This window comes from Eptatretus burgeri, chromosome 11 (assembly GCF_056783735.1).
Source record: "Eptatretus burgeri isolate ZD-2024b chromosome 11, Ebu_testis_v1, whole genome shotgun sequence".
Lineage (NCBI taxonomy): Eukaryota > Metazoa > Chordata > Myxini > Myxiniformes > Myxinidae > Eptatretus > Eptatretus burgeri.
The window spans coordinates 9,396,666-9,420,523 of NC_140971.1; the positions used below are offsets into that span (position 1 = coordinate 9,396,666).

Genomic DNA, 23,858 nt, shown 5'->3' on the forward strand with positions numbered 1-23,858 from the left:
AGATCGAATTTATGGATTGGAATTTGACATGATATGGTGGAGCATTGGTAGCCTCAGAGAGAATATTTACCCTTTTATTGTTCCTAAGTTATTGTGTACATCATCATGGTTCATGGAAGTTATTTCCTTTATTTACTTTTTACAGGAGACCCTTGTTTGTGTTTTGATTTCCAGGGGAACACCAAACAGATGTCGACTCTGCAAAACAGGAGCACCAGAGCTGCAACCAAATCCCAGGCTGCAGCCTCATGGAGTTTGGTGAAAACAAAGAGCAGCAGAGCAGCAGCCAAAGCTCAGACTGCAGCCTAATGGAGTTTTTTGAATGCAAAGGGCACCAGAGCAGCAGCCAAAGCCAAAGCTGCAGCCCAATGGAGTTTTTTGAATGCAAAGAGCACCAGAGCAGCAGCGAAAGCCCAAGCTGCAGCCCAATGGAGTTGGGTGAAAAGAAAGAGCACCAGAGCAGCAGCCAAAGCCCAAGCTGCAGCCCAATGGAGTTTTTTGAATGCAAAGAGCACCAGAGCAGCAGCGAAAGCCCAAGCTGCAGCCCAATGGAGTTGGGTGAAAAGAAAGAGCACCAGAGCAGCAGCCAAAGCCCCAGCTGCAGCCCAATGGAGGTGGATGAAAAGAAAGAGCAACAGAGCAGCAGCCAAATCCCAAGCTGCAGCCCAATGGAGTTTTTTGAATGCAAAGAGCACCAGAGCAGCAGCGAAAGCCCAAGCTGCAGCCCAATGGAGTTGGGTGAAAAGAAAGAGCACCAGAGCAGCAGCCAAATCCCCAGCTGCAGCCCAATGGAGGTGGATGAAAAGAAAGAGCAACAGAGCAGCAGCCAAATCCCAAGCTGCAGCCCAATGGAGTTTGGTGAAAAGAAAGAGCACCAGAGCAGCAGCCAAAGCCCAGGCTGCAGTCCAATGGAGGTTGCTGAAAACAAAGAGCAGCAGAGCAGCTGCCAAAGGCCAGGCTGCAGCCTCATGGAGCTTGGTGAAAAAGATCAGCAGAGCAGCAGCCAAATCCCAGGCTGCAGCCCAATGGAATTTGGTGAAAAGAAAGATCACCCTAGCAGTAGCCAAATCTCAGGCTGCAGTCCAATGGAGTTTGGTGAAAAGAAAGATCACCAAAGCAGTAGCCAAATCTCAGGCTGCAGTCCAATGGAGTTTGGTGAAAAGAAGGATCAGCAGAGCAGTAGCCAAATCTCAGGCTGCAGCGCAATGGAGTTTGGTCAACGCTTGGCCACGGTGGCTGAACAAATGGTGCTTCATCCAAAGGAGGTGAATATTTTCCTTTCCACCAGCAATTAACGAATTTCCTCAAACAACGATTGTGTTTTCCATATTTAATGTCCTCATTTAATAATTTCATTTCCTTACGAATTTCCTTTCACAATACCAGCTTGATAGTTTTCTCCTCCTGCTTTGTGCTCATCCTCTGCTCTTCATGCTCATCATCATTTATTGGCCATAGTTTTATCTTCTGTGGCACTTCTAAATGAGGAATATTCTGGATTATGCCTTTCAGAAAATAATAAATTCACAAAGATCTGTCAACATAAATCTACTTCACAGTTTATGCCACAATATCTTAGTTTTGAAGCTAACATCAAAATAGACTTGGAAACCATCATTTTCTTATTAAAAAACATATGCAGTTGGGAGACTGTGTTGCTGCAATAACTGCAACTTCATTTCAAAGTATTGTTATCGTGTGGGATTGCATATTGTTTTCTACATACAGTGCACAATATCTCTTACCGACTCCTCCAGCCTTCCAACAGATTCAGAATGAGGAATTCTCAATCATCGAGCATTTGCTCGTTCTCATCAATCATGCGAGTGCGAGCACAAACTCTCGTACCCCACTCAGTGAAAATTTCCCATTGTAGCATGATGGAAAACACTCTGATTGAGATCTTCTTCAGGAGCATAAAATGATTCACCTGGGTGTGTAACATCTCATGTTTATGGGAGAGATAATGCAGAATCAGCATCTTATTATTATGCATGAATGCCAGCATCATGAAGGAGCTAACTCAAAATTAATATTTGTATTTCAACTTGCTTTCTGTCTACTGTTATCTATGCTAGTGCGTGTGCGTGCGTGCGTGCGTGCGTGCGCGTCCTTCATAGCTCCAAAACCATGAAACCGAGCAGCCTGAAACTTTGCATGCATACGAAGAAAACTCCAAGGAAATGCATGACTGAAAATTGTGTTTGGGTTAATTAAAACACCCATTTTGAAGATGATTAACGGCCTTATTTTATTATCCTTTATTGAGGCATTATCCTTGGTCATCCCTCTGTCAGCTCAGTGCTGGGTTCTTAAATTGCCATTTTGTTCAGTCTGTTCAAACATGCCTTTCTTTGGAAACGAGATGAACTCTCACGGATTAATTCAGCAAAATATCAAAACATTATATCTCATTTTGAAATTTGGATCTGATGGACTAAATAAGTGTCAATCTGGATCTATGAAAATTTTAACAAATTCGTGATTTTTATCACCAAGTCCATTTGTTTGAGCAAAAGCATTCAACTTAATTTTTTCTACTTTTTGGACAAATATATTTAGTGAAGAAAAGATTTAGGAATGTGCGGAACGTTAAACTTCATTTGGCGCAACGCGGTGCTCTCTCACCTGCTTTTACAATCCTTGACCACAGTTGACAGGGGTCCATTTTATGGCAATTACGTACATAGTTTGCTTTTTCCAGTTTTGTGCGATTTGCTCCCATGACAAAATATTAAAGGAAATGCATTAATAGTTTCTGCAATGTATCAATAGTCAACAGTGACTGAAAACAAAGAGGTACGTAGGCAGCATACACGGAGGTCGGATGTGGTGGAGTTTGTGTGTGCCTTGATGCGAGCAGGTTGGAAGAATGCACGTGTGTTGGGCCATGCAGGCAAGCAGGCCTTTGCCAGGTCGATAGTACAGGTTTTAATTTTAAATGCTCTCGACCGGTTTTGCATGGAACATAGCCGTTAAACAGAAAACGTCACTGTTTGGTTATGATTTATCACCAAAGTAATGCCACGGTGTGCTGCCTCCCCCTCCGCTCGTGCTGCCTCCCCTCCCCTCGTGCTGCCTCCCCTCCCCTCGTGCTGCCTCCCCTCCCCTCGTGCTGCCTCCCCCTCCGCTCGTGCTGCCTCCCCTCCCCTCGTGCTGCCTCCCCTCCCCTCGTGCTGCCTCCCCTCCCCTCGTGCTGCCTCCCCTTCCCCCTCCCCTTCCCCCTCCCCTCGTGCTGCCTCCCCCTCCCCTCGTGCTGCCTCCCCCTCCCCTCGTGCTGCCTCCCCCTTTCCTCGTGCTGCCCTCTCTTTCCCTCCCCCTGCCCCTCTCTTTCCCTCCACCTGCCCCTCTCTTTCCCTCCACCTGCCCCTCTCTTTCCCTCCACCTGCCCCTCTCTTTCCCTCCACCCCCTGTCCCTCTCTTTTCTCCCACCCCTGTCCCTCTCTTTCCCACTCCTATCCTCCCCTCGTGCTGCCTCCCCTCCCCTTGCACTTCCTCCCCTCCCCTTGCACTGCCTCTCCCTTCTCTCGTGCTGCCTCCCCTCCCCTCCCCTCGTTTCTTGCCTCTCCCTCCCCCTCCCCTCGTGCTGCCTCTCCCTCCCCTCCCCTCGTGCTGCCTCTCCCTCCCCTCCCCTCGTGCTGCCTCTCCCTCCCCTCCCCTCGTGCTGCCTCTCCCTCCCCTCCCCTCGTGCTGCCTCTCCCTCCCCCTCCCCTCGTGCTGCCTCTCCCTCCCCCTCCCCTCGTGCTGCCTCTCCCTCCCCTCCCCTCGTGCTGCCTCTGCCTCTCCCTCCCCATCCCCTCGTGCTGCCTCTCCCTCCCCATCCCCTCGTGCTGCCTCTGCCTCACCCTCCCCTCGCGGTGCCTCTCCCTCCCCTCGCGGTGCCTCTCCCTCCCCTCCCCTTGTGCTGCCTCTCCCTCCCCTCCCCTTGTGCTGCCTCTCCCTCCCCTCCCCTCGTGCTGCCTCTCCCTCCCCTCGTTTCTTGCCTCTCCCTCCCCCTCCCCTCGTGCTGCCTCTCCCTCCCCTCACGGTGCTTCTCCCTCCCCCTCCCCTTGTGCTGCCTCACCATCTCCCTCCCCTCACGCTTCCTCCCCTCTCCTTTCAGCAATAAATCGCCAGATCATGGCAGGATATGCGAGAGGTACGCATGCTCGTGCTAATGCCTAAGCTGTCTCACCTGGGTTTGAATCCTGACCCAGCTATAAGCTATCATCCCGGTGTTTCACAGGCAGGGTGATTCATCAGTGTGTGTGTGTGTGTGTGTGTGTGTGTGTGTGTGTGTGTGTGTGTGTGTGTGTGTGTGTGTGTGTGTGTGTGTGTGTGTGTGTGTGTGTGTGTGTGCGCCATCTCTCAGGTGAATGTTAAACTGGGTGTCGCATCTGCCAGAATCCCCCCCTCCTCTCCCCTCCGCACACACTCTCACCCTTCTCCCTCTCATCCCACCCCTATCCCTCTCTCTCTCCCACCCCTGTCCCTCTCTCTCGCACCCCTGTCCCTCTCTCTCCCACCCCTGTCCCTCTCTCTCTCCCACCCCTGTCCCTCTCTCTCCCACCCCTGTCCCTCTGTCTCCCACCCCTGTCCCTCTCTCTCCCACCCCTATCCCTCTCCCCCTGTCCCTCTCTTTCCCTCCCCCCTGCCCCTCTCTTTCCCTCCTACCCCCTCCCTCTCTCCCTTTCCACCTTGCCTCCATCCTCTCTTCCTCTCCTCCCTCCTCTCTTTCTCTCCCTCCTCTCTCCTCTCTCTCCCTGCTCTCTCTTTCTCTCCCCGAACCCCTCCTCCCCCCCCCCCGTTAATGTTCCCATCAGCGAAGCAATGGGTTGTGTTTCAGATTATTCTCATGGACCTGAACAATGCATGGGGTAAGGTGTTCAAAGAACACTGGTTATATAAGGTTCTGTTTCATGAGATAATCAGAGTAAAGTGTTGGTGCGAGTAATTGGTGGTGGGTAATCCATGGTGATGGTTGTCGTCGTATACAATTAAACAATGGACGAAAAAAATAAAAGTGCATTTTATGCCAGTGAGCTGTATCAGACAGTCTTACAAATCCAGCCGACTACAAACGACGAGATGTCGGTTCAAGACAGGAGAGCTTTCCGAGAAGCATTGAGCAAGTCCAGGAATTGAAATCTCTGTCTGTCTATTGATATTGATATCACTGTCCTTAATGAAGTGGAAAAGAGAAGCGCAGACATTTCAAAAAGAGAGAGGCCAAATGGCACAAATTATACACGGATAGATTCAGTAATCTGAAATTAGAGAGCTGACAAAAGGAAGATGAAGGCACAAAAACGTCAGCTCGGCAATTCATACAGAAGAAAGTATACTCCATTGCTTTTTTGCAAAAAAAAAGCTCAAGTGGTCTTCACAGAGCACTGATGTTCAGTGTTCATGTTTAATGCAAGAAAAAGCTCACTTCTGCTGAATGACAGCATGTGTCTGGCCAAGTGAAGTGCAGGTAATTTTGGTGGCACAGGATGCTCTCTGTATCATAGGAAATGTCTGTCATCACTGTATAACATCGCGGAAAATGCTCAAAAAGTGTATCTCGGCACAAAAACCGCAAAGTCAATGGGACTTGTTTTCGCGCCTGCAGAGTTCATATCTTTCATGAAGAAGATGTGAAGTAACTCCGCTGAACTCCTATCTTAAGATGAGTCGATTTGACCTCCATGTTTGCGATGCGATTCGACTGAATGGTGGTAAATCCACCTGCCGAATTCATGCTACTCCACTGAAGGAGCGTATTCTGGCTCATGTGTCAGATTTACGAGAGTACAAGGATGGCTGGGATTGTGGTGCTCGTTTCCAGAGGACATTGGGAAAGTGATGACGAGCTGCAGCCATTGATTTTGACAATGATGCAATCGCCCTTGCTGGAGCCGACAAAATCGTTGGTAAAGATTTGCTTTCAATGGCGAAGATCAAATTTAAAGGTCCCTGGAACAAGAAATGTCAAGAAAACATGTTCCACAGTTTCTGCTGTCGTCGGTGACTTGATCCTGGACAGCCCGAAATAAAGGCTTTTCTTTGCTCGACCAATGCGGCCATCTGGAATTCAGCGGCCATTTTGAGATTATTAAAGTAAATAAGCATGTTAAAAACAACGCACAGTAAACATGCTATAACCAACCCATTGTATGCAATAGTTTTCATATTTTACCATCTATAATGGACTCTTTTGACTTGGTAATTATTTCTGTAATAGTTTGGTGGCCATCTTGGATATAAGGTCTTCAGTGGCCATTTTGGAAAACTCCAAGTGAGGCTTCATCAGATGTTCATCAGCCGGGCAAATACTGCAAGTGCGGAGTTTTGTGCTTTTACTTCAAAGTGCAGGATTCCCTCAGTCTCGTGCACCATATCTCTGTACTACGAGGCAGCATGATTAATTAAATATAATATTGAGAAAAGGATGAGAAGCAAAGTTATAAATGTGAAAGGGAGAGGAGTGAGTTGAAGGAGGGGACAAAGGGATGATGAGAAATACATGAGTGGGAAATCGAGGCTGGTGTGGGTTGAGGAATTTCACCGAACATTTCACCAGCTTGTCTGACTCCGATTCAGAAAAAAACAGTTTTTACCTATACTGCCGAAGGTAGACGAAGGTTATGCTTTCACCCTTGTCTCTGTCTATCTTTCTGTTTGTCTGTGAACAAGATATCACAAATAGTTGTGGATTGATTCAGATGCAATTTGGTGACCAAAATGACATGTTGCATGATATCTCAAAAAGTTATGGAGGATATGAACAAAACATGGTTGCCTTGACAGGTTGGGTGTGTGACGAGGAAGAATCGATTCAATTTTAGTGAAGATCCGGATCCGACGATTAGAATTTTAAAAGTGATTCTTCACAATTGAGAGATCGGGCTAAACTAATATCGAGCATGATATCTCAAAAAGTTGTGGACAGATTTGGATGAAACGTGGTGGATAGGTTGGGTGTGTGACCATGACAAATTGATTCGATTTTGGTGAAGATCCGGATCTGGATACGAGAATTATTTAATTTTAAAAGTGATTCTTCGCCATTAAGAGATGGGGCCAAAACGATATCTAGCATGGTATTTCAAATATGTATTGGACCCGATATGTTCACGTGGATCATGCATTACGTGGCGGAGGTATGTGCTCCACCGACTGCCATTCTCGTTTATTTCTGTCATGCCTAATCCTGGCTAAGATGTACAATTGTTCTGATGAAAAATTATCCTTTTTTCCCCGCACAGTCGACAATGGACCGTGAAAGCACAGAGGATGAATTGCACAATTACAAAGGTCAGAAAATTACCTTGTTGTAATATACCTGTCACTACAATGGAAGAAACATGACAATCATATCTTGTAATTCCTGGTACAATATATGGCAATCGATAACAGTCCTGGAGGCTGGGGGGTTTCGGGGGGTGCTCCAGCTGCTGCACAAGCAAGTTCTGCTTGCCATGTTAAAAACATTGAGGCCCAGGCCGAAATGGTGAATAAAAAATGGAAAACGCATCTTCTTCATATGTGCAATCTGCAAAATTTCTCGATTGGATTTGTAAAAAGCACCCTTCCTGTTTTCAAACTAGCCATTGATTGTTGATATTGATATTTGATATTGATATTGATAGGCCATTGATAATGGACCTGAAAGTGCATGAGATTGATTCAAAGTTTTGCGGTGAATATAAGGCCAAAAAAAAAAAAAATGTTGCATTGGCGTAACGGGTCACTGAAAAATAGGGTAGGTCGGTCGGGATCTTTTTTTTTTTATTTTTTTTTCCTAATAAATCCCAAAATTTTTGGATAATAAATCCAAAAATTTAATAAATCCTAATAAATCCCTCCCAAAATCTCCCCCGGCTCGAGTACCACCCTTTTTGTCGGCGGGTTCTGTCCGAAACACTTCCGGGTTTTTGCGATCGCAATCAACAAGATACTTGAAATCGATAGCAAAAAAACAAAAAAAAAAACGTAGGGTCGGCGGAATTTTTAGGGTCAGGCGGGTTACGCCAATGCAACATTTTTTTTTTTTTGGCCTAATCAAAATGTAAAAACGACTACATTTTTGAAACTGGAGGTATTTGGTGACCTAATGTTGCTCATTACCGATACTTTTATGATGATGAACTATTATGATTTTTACCCCTCAGCCCAAATTGGCTAAAGGGTATTGTCGTCATAGGCGTTGTCCGGGCGGGCGTCCGTCCGTCTGTCAACTTTTGGTTTCCGTCAATTTCGAGGAGAACGCCTTGTCTGATTAAATCCATTTTTGGAGGGTATGTTGAGGTTGAGTAGAGGAAGGTTCCTTTCGAAAATGGGCGCGCTGCGATTTTCAATGTGGCCTCCATGGCAGCCATCTTGAAATTGGTTTCCGTCGATTTCGAGGAGAACGCCTTGTCTGATGAAATCCATTTTTGCAGTGTGTGTTGGGGCTGGGTAGAGGAAGGTTCCTTTCGATAATCAGTGCGATGCGATATCCAATATGGCGGCTAGGGCAGCCATCTTGAATTTGGTTTCCGGACAATAACTTCAGAACGGCTTGACAGATTGATTTTATTTTCATGGGGGTATAATGGGGGTGGTTTGAGGAAGGTTCCTTTCGATATACAGCACAATCCGATATCCAATATGGCGGCTAGGGCAGCCATCTTGAATTTGGTTTCCAGACAATAACTTGAGAATGGCTTGACTTATTGATTTCATTTTTGTGTGATATAATGGGGGTGTTTAGAGGAAGGTTCCTTTCGATATTCAGCGCAATCCGATATCCAATATGGCGAAAATAGCAGCCATCTTGAATTTGGTTTCCGGACAATAACTTGAGAATGGCTTCACACATTGATTTTATTGTGTCAAGGTATAATGCGGTTGAGTAGAGGAAGGTTCCTTTCCAAAATGGGCATGCTGCGATTTTCACTTTGGCCGCCACGGCAGCCATCTTGAAATTGGTTTCCGTCAATTTTGAGAACGCCTTGTCCGATTAAATCTATTTTTGCTGGGTGTGTTGGGGTTGAGTAGAGGAAGGTTCCTTTCGAAAATGGGTGTGCTGCGAGTTTCGATATGGCCACCATCTTGAAATTGGTTTGCGTCAAGGGGCTGAGGGGTGACGCCCGCTTTGCGGTGGTATTTGTTATTATTGAGTTATGCAGTGCAAGTGTTAGATGTCTGGCAGGTGCTATTTATTTTGTATTTCGTTATTAATTTTATATCAAGCCTGGTGTTTGCTTAACGATTAAGGTGGATGACTTTAGATCTTTGGGTCTTGAGTTCAAGCCCCTGTTTTTCGTGTTGAATAACACCAGGTGGGGTGATTCAGCCTGTCATCCTTCTGAGGTCAGGAAAATGAGTACCAACTCACTGAAAACAGAGGGCACTGCTGCACTCCTCACAATGATGCAACCAGCAGCCATAGGCTGCATACCAAATAAAAATAATTGAATATCTACTTTTCTCCACAAGATCGAGGTGACAAATCTTACAAAGACAACAAATTGATCATTGGGCATTTAGACCCACATGGAGTTGGACATAAGAAACAGGGAAATGAATTAATAGAAAAATAGAGAGAAGGGAGAAAACAGTAAACAGGAAGGGAGAGAGTTGGGGTAGGTCTGCTAAAATGGGGAAGAAATAATTATTTGTTGGAACGTCGCAAGAAATCCTACCACCAAAACAAATCGCAGCGCATTTACATTGATTTACCCATTAGACAGGGGAAAGGAAGCTATCTATAAAACACATACTTACCGAGATATCTGAGCTAAAGGACCTGAATGTTGAGTGTGCTCATGGCTTCCAGATTCGCAACAATATCGCTTCAGGTAATTAAACAGTATTAACACATTTTATATTTATTCTGTCTTACTTCGTCCCCTATCTATTACCACCCCCAGATCCTTCTGAGTCATATGCTCCAAAATTTCCCCTTGTATCATGTAATCTCAATTTTCATTATTCTTAACCATCCGCAACACCTTACACTTTTCAAGTTACATTTCATCTGCCAATCTTTTGCCTTTCCTGAACATCAATACTTTCTTGAATCGGATCACTACCCCATCTACTGTCTACCTGACCTCCAAGCTTTGGGTCATCTGCAAGTTTGGAAAGCTGACTCTTCACCCCACCATCCAAATCCTTTGATGTAAATAATGAATAATAATGGTCCTTGTGCTAATCCCTGAGGTAACCCACTTCTTCCATCTTCCCCACAAGACATCCTCATTCCCCAAAATCAATACTCTTACCTTTGCACATGCCCTTCTGAATTCTTCAGGAATTCCTTCTTCCTCTTCTTTCTTCACACCTGTAACCCAATAAAAGCATCCTCCCAGTATCTCACTGTTTGTACAATCTCTAATCTCCACCCATACACAATCCTCCACATCAATTCCCTCCTGAGCATCACCCCTTTCTATTGATGCAATGCCATCTTTTACCCAGTTTGCTACCCCTATTTTCTCCTTCCTGTCACACAGATACACCTTGAAGCCTTTTAATCCTGGCCTCGAATTACTCTCCTCATTAAACCATGTCTCACTCACTGCAACTCCTGTACATTGTACTCCTCGCTATCTCCTTTGGCCTTAAGCTCTTCCTTCTTATTTAAACTCCTGACATTAGTGGAGAATATATTTATTTTTTCCCCTTTCTGAAATTCTATTTTCTTGCCTGAACTTACCAATCATGATTACATCAACAGTTCCTTCCTTCGTAGTTCGCCACTCTCCGTTGATCTAAAAAAAAAAAAGTCTGAACTGCTTCTTCCATTCCCGCTGCCGTCTTGTTCTGACAAACTGGAGGTTTTTGGAAGCAATAAGTGGTCGATTTATGTTCTGCAGTGTTGAAGTGTATGTTTAAATTGAAATGAAATGGCGATTGTAAAGGTCGTGTATACAAAAAAAAGTTAATTCTGGTAGTTTATCACCGTTGACGCAGTTGCTAGTACACCACATTGTTGGACACGTTACATTAGTTCTTCATGCCTGTTGTCCATATCCTTTATGACATACTTAAAAACAGTTAGTTTCCTGCTTGGAATGATTTTCAATTTTGTTTGACTGCCAAGGAGACAGAGTACAAATATTATTTCTCTCCTCTGCAAATGCGTATGCAAATAATTTCAATTGAATATTCTATTTTTAAGTTGTTCCTCGATCATAAACGAATGTTTGTGGATGGACGGACAGACAGAAGTGGACCAATTGTTTAAACCCGCTTTCCATTAAGTGTGCTCAGGGTAAAAAGGAGCGGAGTTCGGATAGGAATAAAGGAGGAGTCTTTCACTCAGAGTGGTCAATGAATGACATGGTCTCCCTGCAGTGGTAGTGACAGGAGAGTCAGTGGATAGTTTTGTAATTGAGTTGGAATGGTGTCTCAAAGTGGAGGGGATGAGAGAGTAGTCAGATGTTGGCATGATTGTGTCGGCGTGACGGACCCCATGGCCGCTTCCTCCGGTGAAGTTCCAAGTATTTCCTGTTGTACCATCATTAAAAATAATTTTCTTTGAAAAGCATCTTATGAATATTGTTTCATTTGTTATATTCATCAGGCTCTAATTTATTTACCTTTGAACATTCAAAGAAAGAGTTGAGTTTCTCAAAGTGGATGAATTTTTCACAAATGACAGTCTAACTTTGTTCTTCAACTTTTTTCATTGTTTCACAGAGGATACGACAAAGAACGATTCAGACCTGGTGAAAGTAATCTACTTGGAGAATGTTGAGCCAGAAGGTTTGTGGTCAAAAGGAAAAAACTTGGCATTTCCTTTCTTTTTCACCAAAGAGCTTAATACAATATTGTTAATTTTATGCAACACCTTGGGAGATTCTAACTCAGATCATGACTGATAAATATTTTCACAACCTTCTTCCAACAACAGTTAATTATCTTTGGTGAATTCATGGAAAAAGCTGAAAGATATACGAGGTCATTTTTTTTTCCTCTCTAAGATCGAGGCTCATGGAAGAGCAAGGTTGAACTGATTGTGGGATAGCGGGGTAACGATTGGGCACAACCAAAACAGGTATGAACAAACAGGAAAATAAGAGAGATAGGAGGGGAGCATGTGAAACATAAACTAGCATGTAAGAGGATTGGGTTAGGAAGGGTTGATGGGGGTGATAAAGATCATGGGTCAGCATGTGGGATGAGTGAAAGTGCACTCCCTGCTTGAAGTCATGGAGGAAAGGGTTGGAAGAAAGCCTCAGGAAGGTGGTTCTCTCGACAGAAGTGAAGAATGAGAGTTGAGTTGTACAGTCAGCTTGGATTTTTGAAGTGTAACAAGGAGAGGTTTATGGGAAGAATGTGTGCATCCTGGAGTTTTAAGGGGGTGAGGTGGAGAAGTGGTTTCACATCAGTGAACTGAAGAAGCAATATCGGAGGATCTGTTGCTTTTGTTGTTCATTTTGCATGTTTTTTTTTTTTTATAAACTCTTCTCACATTCTCATGAGACCCCCATTTCCAATTTTGATGTTAATCAACATGGGTGTGATTTACATAAACATAAATATCATCAACAGATGTGGCATAACGTGTCAGGAAATACTCTCATTGTTCAATTCACAACATAATGTTAAAGAGGAAAAAGTTAATGAAACTCCAATGGGGAACTGTTATAACAATCCCCAAATTAATCATGAGGAGCTTCATCACTTCATCACATTACAGGCAACCTTGTACCCGAGTATTCTTCTCGCAAAACAAGAAAATCGTCTCAAGAGTGAAGAAAACACCGTAATGGACTTTTAAACACCATGTGGATAGTCACGTGATGAAAGTTTGAGGCGTTACAGGTTTGAGGCCCTGAAGTCCCTGATGTCTTCCTCCTTAGTGAAGCTCCTTTCCTTCAGCCTGAACCATGGCATGACCCTCTGCTCTCTTCTCCTGTAACCAAGTGATGAGATGCTCCTCCAGCTGAGGCCACTTCGCCGACTTTCCCCTCAGCGCCTTCTTCTTCCTTGGCAACTTCTCGATCATTGCCTTGCTTGTTCTCCAGTGCCGGATGATGGACTCGTCCACGCCAAATTGCATCCCAGCTTTCCAGTTGCCAAACTCCTCTGCAGACTAGCAAATGGAGAGTTTGAACGCTGCGGTGAATGAACACCTTGACATCTTGATAGTGAGAACAGATGATACTTGAAGGTCGGTGGACTTGCTCTTGCTTTGAACAGGTCATGCACTTGCAAGAGTTGTACATTCAAAATAACGTTCATCAAGGGTCGTAAAAGGGTGTTTTATGGCCTTTTGTGAGAAAGGGTCGTAAAACGTCTTTCGTCATGATCAAAGTGGACAGGCCTGTGAAGGGTCGATCACACCAATTAAGAGAAGATGGAGATGATCGCATTTTTTCAACTCTTCCAAGAACCAGTATCGGACGTGTAAGAAATCCGGACTTAACACGAGGACTTTGATGTAAATGGTGATGAATGAGGAAATAATTGTTCAGAGTGAGAAACATTTGAAGAAGATGGGGAGTAGAAGACGGGCCTTTTAAAGTAAAATTGGAATGACATAAAAACTGACATCAATGCAGCCATTCTGAAGAACATGTACCATTATAAGCGCTGGTCACGGCTTTTTCCCTCCGCCACCGAAGGTGTAGTGGGCTATGTTTTCATCCCTTCATGTCTGTTTGTTTGTTTGTCTGCCTGCGTGCAGGATATCTCAAAAAGTTATGGATGGATTCGGATGAAATTTTGTGGACAGGTTGGGTATGTGACAAGGACGAACTGATTAGATGTTGGTGAAGATCTGGATCCGGCTCCCATAATTTTTAAAGTGATTCTTCACCCTTGAGAGATGGGGCCAAAAAGGATATACAGTCAAAGCTCGTTACTATGCCACCCGGCGGGACCGAGCAAAAGTGGCATAGTAGCGAGAGTGGCATAGTAACGAGATTTTGTAAAAACGGCCTTATTTTCTCAAGTTACCCATCTGTAGTTAATCTTTAGACAAAATTTATTCCAGCAAGTAAAAGGCACGACTGTTGTATAAGCTAAGCGAACGGAGAACATACACACACTAACAGAGTTCACACACTAACATATGGCATGGCGAGAAATTCACGACACACAAAGCTTTCAAGAATCGTCGGCCAGCGCATCTTCTTTCGGCGGATCTCGTGCATCTCGTTTTCTAGCCGATCGCACGCTTGCATCACACCGGGCTTCCCGCTTCTCTGCTGCATGAACTTCCGGACGGTGCTACAAGCGCGCTGGGCTTCCTCGAACGGAACGATTTCCTCCTCGACAGTTACCTCGTCATCTTCGCTTTCCACCGGCTCCTCACTGCACAGAATCTCCTCCGCAATCTCCTCCAGCTTGAAATACCCGCCAGTCGCGAGGCGCTCGTCGGCTTCGAGAAAGTCAGACAGCTCGATCTCCTCGTTCTCGTGCATCTTTTCCTCGGCAGGCAGAGCTTCCCAGAAGAGGGAGGGAACAGAAGAAGAGCTTCCCAGAGGGAACTTCTCGCTGCCGCTCATGTTTGCCCCAACCAGAAGAGTGATCCTTTGCTTGCTTTTCTTTCTTCCAGTACACCGCTCTCCCCTGAAAGCCATGGTCTTGTTCGGAAGCAGCTGCCAGAAGAGTCCAGTCTCGTCCAGGTTGAAGACGTCGTCTGCGGAGAACTGCCCGAGTAAGGGCCGGAGAACCTGTTGTTGCCACTCAAGAAGGGATTGCGAATCCACCGCTCCAGCTTCGCCCTGCACTGTCTTGAACGTGATGCCATGGCGCTTCTTGAAATTGCCCAACTAACCGTCACTCGCCATGAAGTCTGGGATGTGCATCAGCTCGGCCAGTTTCATTGCCTTCTCCTTGATCAGATCGCCGCTGACAGGCACATTCTGTCCTCTTGATTGCTTCAGCCACATGAGCACTCCCTCATCAAGCTTCGGGTCGTGAGCCTGCGTCAACTTCATGCGCTTCGATGGAAATCCAGCTTTGATTGCAGCCTCGATTGCATCCTTCTTGCTGAGAATGCCCTTCACGGTGGTTCTCTTAACTTCGACGCCCCATTTCTTGCTAATCTCCCTGGCCAACTTGGACTGATTCGGCTCCTTCTTCGCGGCATCGATGATCTCCTTCTTCTCCTTCAGCGTAAAGTCGGTTCGCTTGCGTTTCTGAGCTGACATTATGGGCTGAATTTGAAAAAAAATGATGTCACTGTTGTACGTGTGCCTGCGTGTCTGTGTGTGTGCTCGTGCTTTTTTGTGTCTCGTTGTGCGTGTTGTGATTGGCTTGTTGTGGCTGGCATCGGGGAGAAGAATCGCGTGTTTTGACACAGTCTGACTATGCGCGTACGTATTGAGTTATGTTGTGCGCAGCTGGACTGTAGTTTGTCGCTTCGCCTTTGGACGTGAGTGTGATAATCAAGCACTGCGCAATACAGACTTTTTCACGACTCGTGCCTTTTAACAGTCACACAGTGGTGGCATGGTAGCGAGAGTAGGGGGTGGCATAGTAAATTTATTTTGTATTGAATTTTGTCGGGACTGAGCAAAAGTGGTATAATAGCGAGAGTGGCATAGAAGCGAGGTGGCATAGTAACGAGCTTTGACTGTAGTCCTGTTTTGCATGATATTTCAAAAATGTATTGGGCCCGATATGTTCTCTTGGATCGGGCATTGCGTGGCACAGGTGTACACTCTACTGAGCGTCCTTCCAGTTGAATATGTATCAGCACATATCGAAAATGAGCACATATGTCGGGCTTTTTGAATATAAGCGCCTATGTTTTCCGCTAAATCTAAAAAAATAAGTGCATGTGCTTATTGTCCAGATTCTACTGGAATTGAAATTCAGAATTGAAAATTGATTGTTTTTATGACCGATTATTTTCTATATCTGTGTATTAACTGCACCCCCAACTTTGAACTTTTCCCGCTGATTAAAAAGCATGGTTAATACACTGGAAAATATGGTATTGACACTTCGAATTTAAAACTGGATGTTGATTGTTTGTTGAAGTTGTGTGTTAAATTTTTCTGGTTTGTATAACACCGTTTTCTCTTCATTGAGAGGGATTTTGGACCATTCTGCCTTTTTGTAGGTTATGTTTTTATACCCATCCTTATTTTCCTTGAAGGCATTAGGAATGAGCACAGAATGTAGAGATTGGTGTTACCAGGCAGGGTGGACCAAGCCAGGTGGGGCAACCAGTTAACGACTTCCCCCAGATAGTTATTCACACTTTTTTTTTCTTTTTCTTTTTTTTTCAAAAAGTGCTGTTCTAGTTTTTTACGGAGATCATAGTTCTTCAAAGACTGTTGGTTTCGAGAACCACACAATTAAAATTGTTGATGCTTATTCCTTCAGCTGGATTTCATTATTCAATTGAATACTAATTCCATACTCTCACCACTTTGCCACAACAATATCCAAAAGTGTTTCCACGTTGTGATTCCTCATGTAAACAGGAGGTGTGTCACAATGTTTACTGATCCTCTTTGTTTAACGAGAACAAAGCTGGAGGCAAATGAGTCACCTCTATTTATTTTCAATTTCAGCTCCATTGGAAAACCAAAACAGTGGATTACTTGAATCACATGTGAACTCAGCAAAACTGGAGCAAAGCAGCAGCAGCAGCAGCATCCCTAAAGGGTTTCGCCAAGCAATTAATTTTTTTGCTAAACTGGGAAAGTGTTACTCAAAGGTGAGTGTTTTCGTTTTGGATTGCTTGTTGTTTTCCACGTAGAACATAATGAAACCACGTTTAGTCTGAGACAACAGCCTTAGATTTAGCATTTATTGTTCACAGAGCATTATTCAATCTTATCGGTCATGGGAATGGGGTGGAGGGGGGGATCTGATGCGATCCGATCAACTTGATGGGATCTGATCAATTTGGATCGCAGCAGCAGCGACACGAGTAAAGACAAACAGGTATTCCTTTTGAAAGAATCTTCCGTAAGATTCTTTAAATATAAATTGATGAACCTGTTGAACCAGTGGTGACCACTGTTTGGATTTGGACCTATTTGGGGAAGAAAAATTTGATTGCATGGTTTAATGGAACGTGGTTTGAATATGCAGAAGAGTTTATTCTTTGCTTCTGTTCTTTCTTTGTAATATCATAATTTAGAAGTCATTCACTTTCAGTTTTCATTCTACAAAAATAATGCACTTGCGTGCAGAGGTGGTGGACTTGCTTTTGAGCCATCTCGACTTGGTGTAATTTTCAACTCAACCACAAACTGTCAGATTGGAGCTTCGCAGGCAGGTGTGACATCATGAACTGTGTCGTCCCTTGGATGAGTGCCAAGCTGAGGACCCATCTGTTCGCATTAGTTGGTGGATATTAAACATCCCATTGTGTTTTTAACAACTACAAGGAATGAGATGTTATCTTCAGCATCCTGGCCTCGTTCTAAATGCCGGCTCGCCTTCATCAAACTTCGTACTTTGCCAGGCCGTTCAGGAATGAATTGGACCAAGCGTGCGTACTGTATTTGCCGACAATCCCAACTTGATGGGAAAATGGTGTAAGGACGAGAGTGTTTACCTTTTGTTGCCATGAACAATGACAATGCAATATTGTGCAATAAGTTATTTGCGGCCATCGATGTAAGGTATAATGAACACTTCAGAGACTTGAACAGCATTAATAACCAGAACAGAAAATTGAGGAAATGATTAGATTCATGAGAAGATTGGAGGAGTGGAGATGGAAGGGGAGAAAACAGAGTCGATTGAGTGGCACGTAGATAATTTGAGAATGCAAGAAACAAGTGAAAAATATAGTTGTTGTTTGAGGTGGGGAAGCACACTGAAAGGTTCACCAATCATGTCGAAACAATTCAGTGTTTGTGAGTCTTGCCTCGTAGGGTTGCGAGACTATTGGTGTGTGTGTGTGTGTGTGTGTGTGTGTGTGTGTGTGTGTGTGTGTGTGTGTGTGTGTGTGTGTGTGTGTGTGTGTGTGTGTGTGTGTGTATCCACATGTGTATTTTTTCCCTTTTAAATCTCTCTCTCTCTCTCTCTCTCCCTCTCTCTCTCTCTCTCTCTCTCTCTCTCTCTCTCTCTCTCTCTCTCTCTCTCTCTCTCTCTCTCTCTCTCTCTCTCTCTCTCTCTCTCTCTCTCTCTCTCTCTCTCTCTCTCTCTCTCTCTCTCTCTCTCTCTCTCTCTCTCTCTCTCTCTCTCTCTCTCTCTCTCTCTCTCTCTCTCTCTCTCTCTCTCTCTCTCTCTCTCTCTCTCTCTCTCTCTCTCTCTCTCTCTCTCTCTCTCTCTCTCTCTCTCTCTCTCTCTCTCTCTCTCTCTCTCTCTCTCTCTCTCTCTCTCTCTCTCTCTCTCTCTCTCTCTCTCTCTCTCTCTCTCTCTCTCTCTCTCTCTCTCTCTCTCTCTCTCTCTCTCTCTCTCTCTCTCTCTCTCTCTCTCTCTCTCTCTCTCTCTCTCTCTCTCTCTCTCTCTCTCTCTCTCTCTCTCTCTCTCTCTCTCTCTCTCTCTCCCCCCCTCTGCAACTGCTTGTCCCATTGATGCAAACTTTTAACATAGGAGGGACTCCCCATGAATAATATTTTCTTGTAATAGCTCTGATGTCATATGTCACATGGTATGACAGTCATGTGGGGTTAAAAAAATAATTGTTCACATCCAAAACCACTCAACGAAATTGATGGAACTTGGCAGATGTCAACTCCCCATGGGGTATATGAGATGATGACATCAACAGTGAAGTGGTATTCTTTCATCAAATGAAGAATTAAATTAATGACATCATCGGTCATGTGGTCTGGTAGCCATATTTGATTGAAAATAAAAATGTAAAATATTTTCTTCTCCAGAACTGCTTATATTAACAGATTGATGCAAAACTTCTTACATATGATCAACCAGCCATGGGGAATGCAGTTTGAATACATTTTTCATATTCGTATTCATTGACGCTCCAGATAATGACAATGTATGTGGGAAATAGGGAGCATGGATAATCCGGGTGCATGGACCATAATTGTGGCGTGTTCCATTAACAACGGTATTTTTGTTTCACGTGAGAGCGCGAAGTGAGACTATGCACTCTACTGAGTGCCGTTCTAGTTTTGTTGTGTCATATCTTGTGTGATTTCATGTTGATGTTTGTTCTGAAGTGGAATTCTCTATCTTTTCTTTCAGTCATCATCTGACAATGAACGAAATGACACCACTGTGGACAGTAAAGTGAACACTGGCAAAGGTAAGAAAAATACCTCATTGTAAGACACTCAGTCTTTCTACAATTCACAGCAATAGAAACTCGTCATTTCCAATGGGACATGTTACGGCAAAACTTGGAGGAGGTCATATTTCATTTCACATATCGGCCGACTTATGATGTAGAGATTTGATTCACAAGTTCCTAGTTTCAAATATAATGATTTTCTCTTGGGGGAGGGGAAGGGGGGACGGTGGGGGAACAATACTTTCTCTTTTATATTGTTGTTTGGTTTTGATACGTTTGTTTTTGTTTAACCAAGATCACCTCATTTGATTATGACCCAAAATCTGTGTGTACCTTTGGCAGGGAAGTTACGGAAAAAGCGTTCTTTCCTAAATGGTTTGAGAACGAAGATGAGCAAAGTGTTGACCAAATGCCCTTCGTCATCAGACAAAGAAGCCATGAGTGATTAGACTGGAGGAAGATTTTATGGGTCATTCACTTTATCAGCATCACAGCCACTCTCCCGGCAATAATGCAACCAGCAGCCACAGGCTCCAAACAAAATGATGATCAATTCATTTGAAGAAAGGTGGGTATTGTGGCCAAAATATCAGAAAATTCCCATTTTTATTAATTTGTCCGACATCACATTTCACCAACACAAGAATGGTGTTCAGTCTCTTACCAGTTTCACGGGTGGGGACGATGGGTTTGCTCTCTATTTGGCTGTCCATCCATCCCACCTGTGTTTTTTCCATATCCTTCAACATATTAAACTGAAACTTGGTACCTGGCTTTATTATAAGTTACAGAACAAGTTTGAGTTTCAGGGCGTTTCGTTAATTTTTCAGTTTTGCCCTTTTTAGACTTAGAAAATATCACATCGGCAGGGGATATGTTTTGCAAAGCAATTCTCACTCCTGTTGTTATGCTTTCTGGTGGAGGATGCCTTATTTCTCTGCTCTGAACAACTTGCTTCCAAAGCAATGGATACAGTTCTGGATTCTCTTTGTTATTGACTATTGTTGTCCCCTTTTGACCATGTCGATTTCTGTGTTGTGTGCGAGGTGCCATATTTTCTTGAGTACCTTTTCGCTTGTGTTGATCTCGTAATGTTTACTTCTCGTCAGGAGGCCCAATGCAGAATAGTGTACGACCCTGCTGATTCCGTGTTAGAATAGTGCAACAGGTGTAAATTGACTGTCCAGACACACAGAAATGTGAATCAACTTGTTGCCAACTCTGGATATGGATAGTATGGCCGCCATGACAGTTTACAAAATGGTCGCCATTAAATACACTTTTCGTCATATTTCAGCAGCAAATTGACATGAAATTACAAAATTAGGATCGATTTCCATGTTTTTGAGCATGCCTGAGCTGATGGGAGTATAGAAAAAAACATTGCTCCATCCATTTTCTAAAAATAATATGACTTGTTTTTCACTATATTATTTTTAAAGAAATGTTCATGCTCGAATTAGAATGTCTGATTATACAAACCACAATCAATGAATTTTACAACTTTGCTATAAATTGAACCTAAACTACATAACTGTGTTTTTCTGTTACCCAGGGCTAACTGAAAAATGAAAGCCGCAAGATTTCTCACAGGGGGTTCAAGGGATCGAGAAGAAGAAGAGCATGTAGACTGGAATAAATGCTTTATTTGCCAGGACAGTTCAAAAACTAGCAAGTCAACGCCACTTCGAAAGACTACAATCGTTGGTGTGAAAACTGCAGCTGAATGTTGCAAAGAAAGAGAGAAATATAATGATGCTAAATATGTTGACTCATTCTCAAGAATCAGAAAATATTCTGTACCGGAGCACGTCGAAAAGATTCAATGGCACAAATTCTGCTATAGTGACTTTACTCACGCACAAAAAATAGACAGACTGAAGTCAAGGATTCAGCCACAATCTGTGACTTACGCAGAAGAGATACCCACAACATCAGGTTCGTCAGAGAAATACCATGTCCCAAAGTCACTAAGATCCGCGCACAGCGCTATGGATTGGTCAAAATGCGCTTTCTGCCAGACTGACATTCCTGGAAAAGCTGGTGTCCTGACAAATGTTTAATTTGATCACACATCATCCAGGATGCTTAGTTTGGCCCAATTTGACCCCACCATGCGTCACAGGTTTTGTTTTTTTGTTTTTTTGTATACCTTGGTCGAGGCTCGTATGAGAGCTAACACACAACTCACAGCAAGGAGGCATGAGACAAGAGGGGCGGGAGTGGAAGGGACAAAACAGTGGGGAACAGACACATGAGGTGAACTGTGGAAGGGAGAGGAATGGGGATGGGACGGGGAACATGGCGAAGAGAAGATAGACATTTCAGGGACTTTCAGGAAGGAAAGCAGGAGAAATGAAGGAAGTGGGCTTGGGTGGATTATCGGGGGTAGAAAAGATCGAGGATTTGGATGGGGGAAGATAAGAGGTGGTGGTGAACAGCTGTTTTGAAAGCCTGGAGAGAAGAATGGGAAAGAATAGAGTGAGGAAGTTTATTCCAACGGCGGGAAAAAAGAGGAATGAAAGAGTGAAGATGAGCAGTGATTCGTGATTTTGGTAGTTTTACCAGAAGGGGGTTGTTGGCGGACCTTGAGCGCCCTGTGGAAATGTGGTGGGGACAAATCGCAGAGAGAGCAGGGGGGGCAAGGCTGGAGAGGAGTCGGTAGAAGACAGAAAGACCACCGACCAACCTGCGGTGATTGAGTGAGAGGCCCAAAGACTCAGCTTCATTGCGGGAGATGCCGATGATCTTAAATGCCCTGGTTTCGACAGTGTTAAGCCGAGAAAGGTGGGAGGCAGGAGCACCAGCCCAGAGGGGAGAGCAGTACTCCATCAGGCTACGAACAAAAGCTTTGTAAGTGGTCAGGAGCTCAAGAGGGCCGAGGAAGGACTTAGCATGACGGAGGATTCCCAGTCGGCGACTGGCTTTTGAGGCGAGGTTGGAAATGTGACTTTCCCAGGAAAGGTCATGGCAGATAGTGAGACCTAGAAGCTTGAAAGAAAAGACTTCTTCCAGAGGATTGTTGAGAAAGTGGATGGGGGGGGGTTTGTAAATGGTCCTTTCGAAGAGACATAGTGAGAGTGTGAGATTTGTCTGGATTGAAAGACATGTTCCACGTGTTGGACCAGTTTGTGATTTTATCCAGATCTGCAGTGAGCGAAGAAGCTGCTGCTTGCCGGTCTGAGGGATGACAGATGGTACGGCAGAGGGTGGAGTTGTCGGCAAAGAGAAATAGAGGATTTTCCAGAGAGTCCGAGAGATCATTGATGAAAACCAGAAAAAGAACAGGGCCCAGAACGCTACCTTGAGGAACTCCAGCCTGGTCAGGAAGAGGGGATGAAAGAACTCCATTTAGGGCCACACGTTGACTGCGACAGGAGAGGAAGTCTGCGAGCCATGAGTGGAGATGGCCTTGAATACCATGGGAAGAGAGTTTGGTGAGTAGGGCAGGGTGCCAGACTGTGTCAAAAGCACGTGATATGTCCAGGGATACGGCTCGGATTTCCTGTCTGGCATTGAGGACCTCCATCCATTGATGGGAGAGCAGAAGCAGCATATCCAGGGTAGAGTGACCTGGTCTGAAAACAAATTGATGATTGGAAATCAAGCCATTGGAGAAGAGGAAGGATTTCATATCTGAAGCGATGATGGATTCCATCACCTTGCTGATGATTGGGAGAAGGCTGATTGGTCTGTAGTTATAGGGATCTGTTTTTGCACCTTTTTTATGCAGGGCAGTGATGTTAGCAGATTTCCAAGTAGATGGCAGATGACCTTGGGCAAATGAGAGGGTGAATAGAACAGAGAGAGGGTGAGCAAGAGCAGAAGAGCAGGCTTTGAGGACACGTGGGCTGATGCCGTCTGGACCGGTTGCAGAATCTGACTCGAGGTTTGAAAGCAAGCTCTCCACCTTGTCAGGAGAAAAGGATACAGAGTCCAGGGACAGTTGGGTGCGACTGGGTATAGTGGGTAGAGATCGTGATGGGTTTAGGACACAAGATTTAGCTGCAAACACCGAGTTTAGACATTCAGCTTTATCACGTGTGGAATCAGCAGTGCGGCCATTTGAGGTAAGGGAGGGGATGGAGGGAGAACATACACCAGAAACAGATTTGATTAAACGCCACCAGGATTTTGAGGAGGGGGAGAGGTTTGAGAGTTCAGGTTTGCAGGTGTTTCAGACTTGATGGCAGCTGAAGGTAAATATCACCTCAAGTGTTATGTTTCTTTTCACAGAAAGTATAAAAAGGAGAGTGGAGAGAAAAACCAGTCTCCTGAAAGCATCTGTTTCAGAAATGTGATGAACCAGCTTGAGAAAGAGCTGCAGAAGGGACATGTGTTTACCCTGAAAAACATCTGGGAACACTACAGCATGCTGTTATTGAATGATTTTGGAATTGAGGCTGGAGCCTACAAAAGCTACAATTTCAAGCAGAAAATGGAGGTTCACTTAGGTAGTGACAAGGTGACATTCGTGCAGCCATTGGATGTCACAAAACCCCTCATAGTTGCGTCCTCAACTGTGACAAAATTTGCCATGAGAACCGCCGTGAATGATTTATCTGAAGAAGGTGAAAGTTCTGAAGAAGATGAATTGGCCCAGTGCAGTCTGCCTCATCATGAGAACGAAATCCTTAGCTGGATCTTCAGAGTGGGCATAAAGATTTACAGTGACGTAAAACACTCTCCAGGGCATAGCATTATCGGTGGACTGAACACAGAA

The 23,858-nt window shown here is 44.4% G+C and overlaps 1 protein-coding gene across 4 annotated transcripts in view; it reads left to right on the forward strand.

The window, feature by feature from the left end:
• Positions 1–23,858, forward strand: part of LOC147016470 (uncharacterized) — a 121,951-nt gene that overhangs the window by 72,945 nt on the left and 25,148 nt on the right. For 3 of the 4 annotated variants that reach the window (XM_085845140.1, XM_085845143.1, XM_085845142.1), the window contains 6 exons: positions 175–1,265; positions 7,230–7,278; positions 11,653–11,718; positions 16,491–16,636; positions 19,090–19,150; positions 19,478–19,703. In XM_085845140.1, coding sequence (XP_085701266.1) covers positions 175–1,265; positions 7,230–7,278; positions 11,653–11,718; positions 16,491–16,636; positions 19,090–19,150; positions 19,478–19,584 — 1,520 coding nt within the window. In that variant the 3' untranslated portion in view covers positions 19,585–19,703. Of the gene's footprint in view, positions 1–174; positions 1,266–7,229; positions 7,279–11,652; positions 11,719–16,490; positions 16,637–19,089; positions 19,151–19,477; positions 19,704–20,690; positions 21,349–23,858 lie in introns of those variants that run through there. The other variant, XM_085845141.1, reaches the window with a different exon arrangement.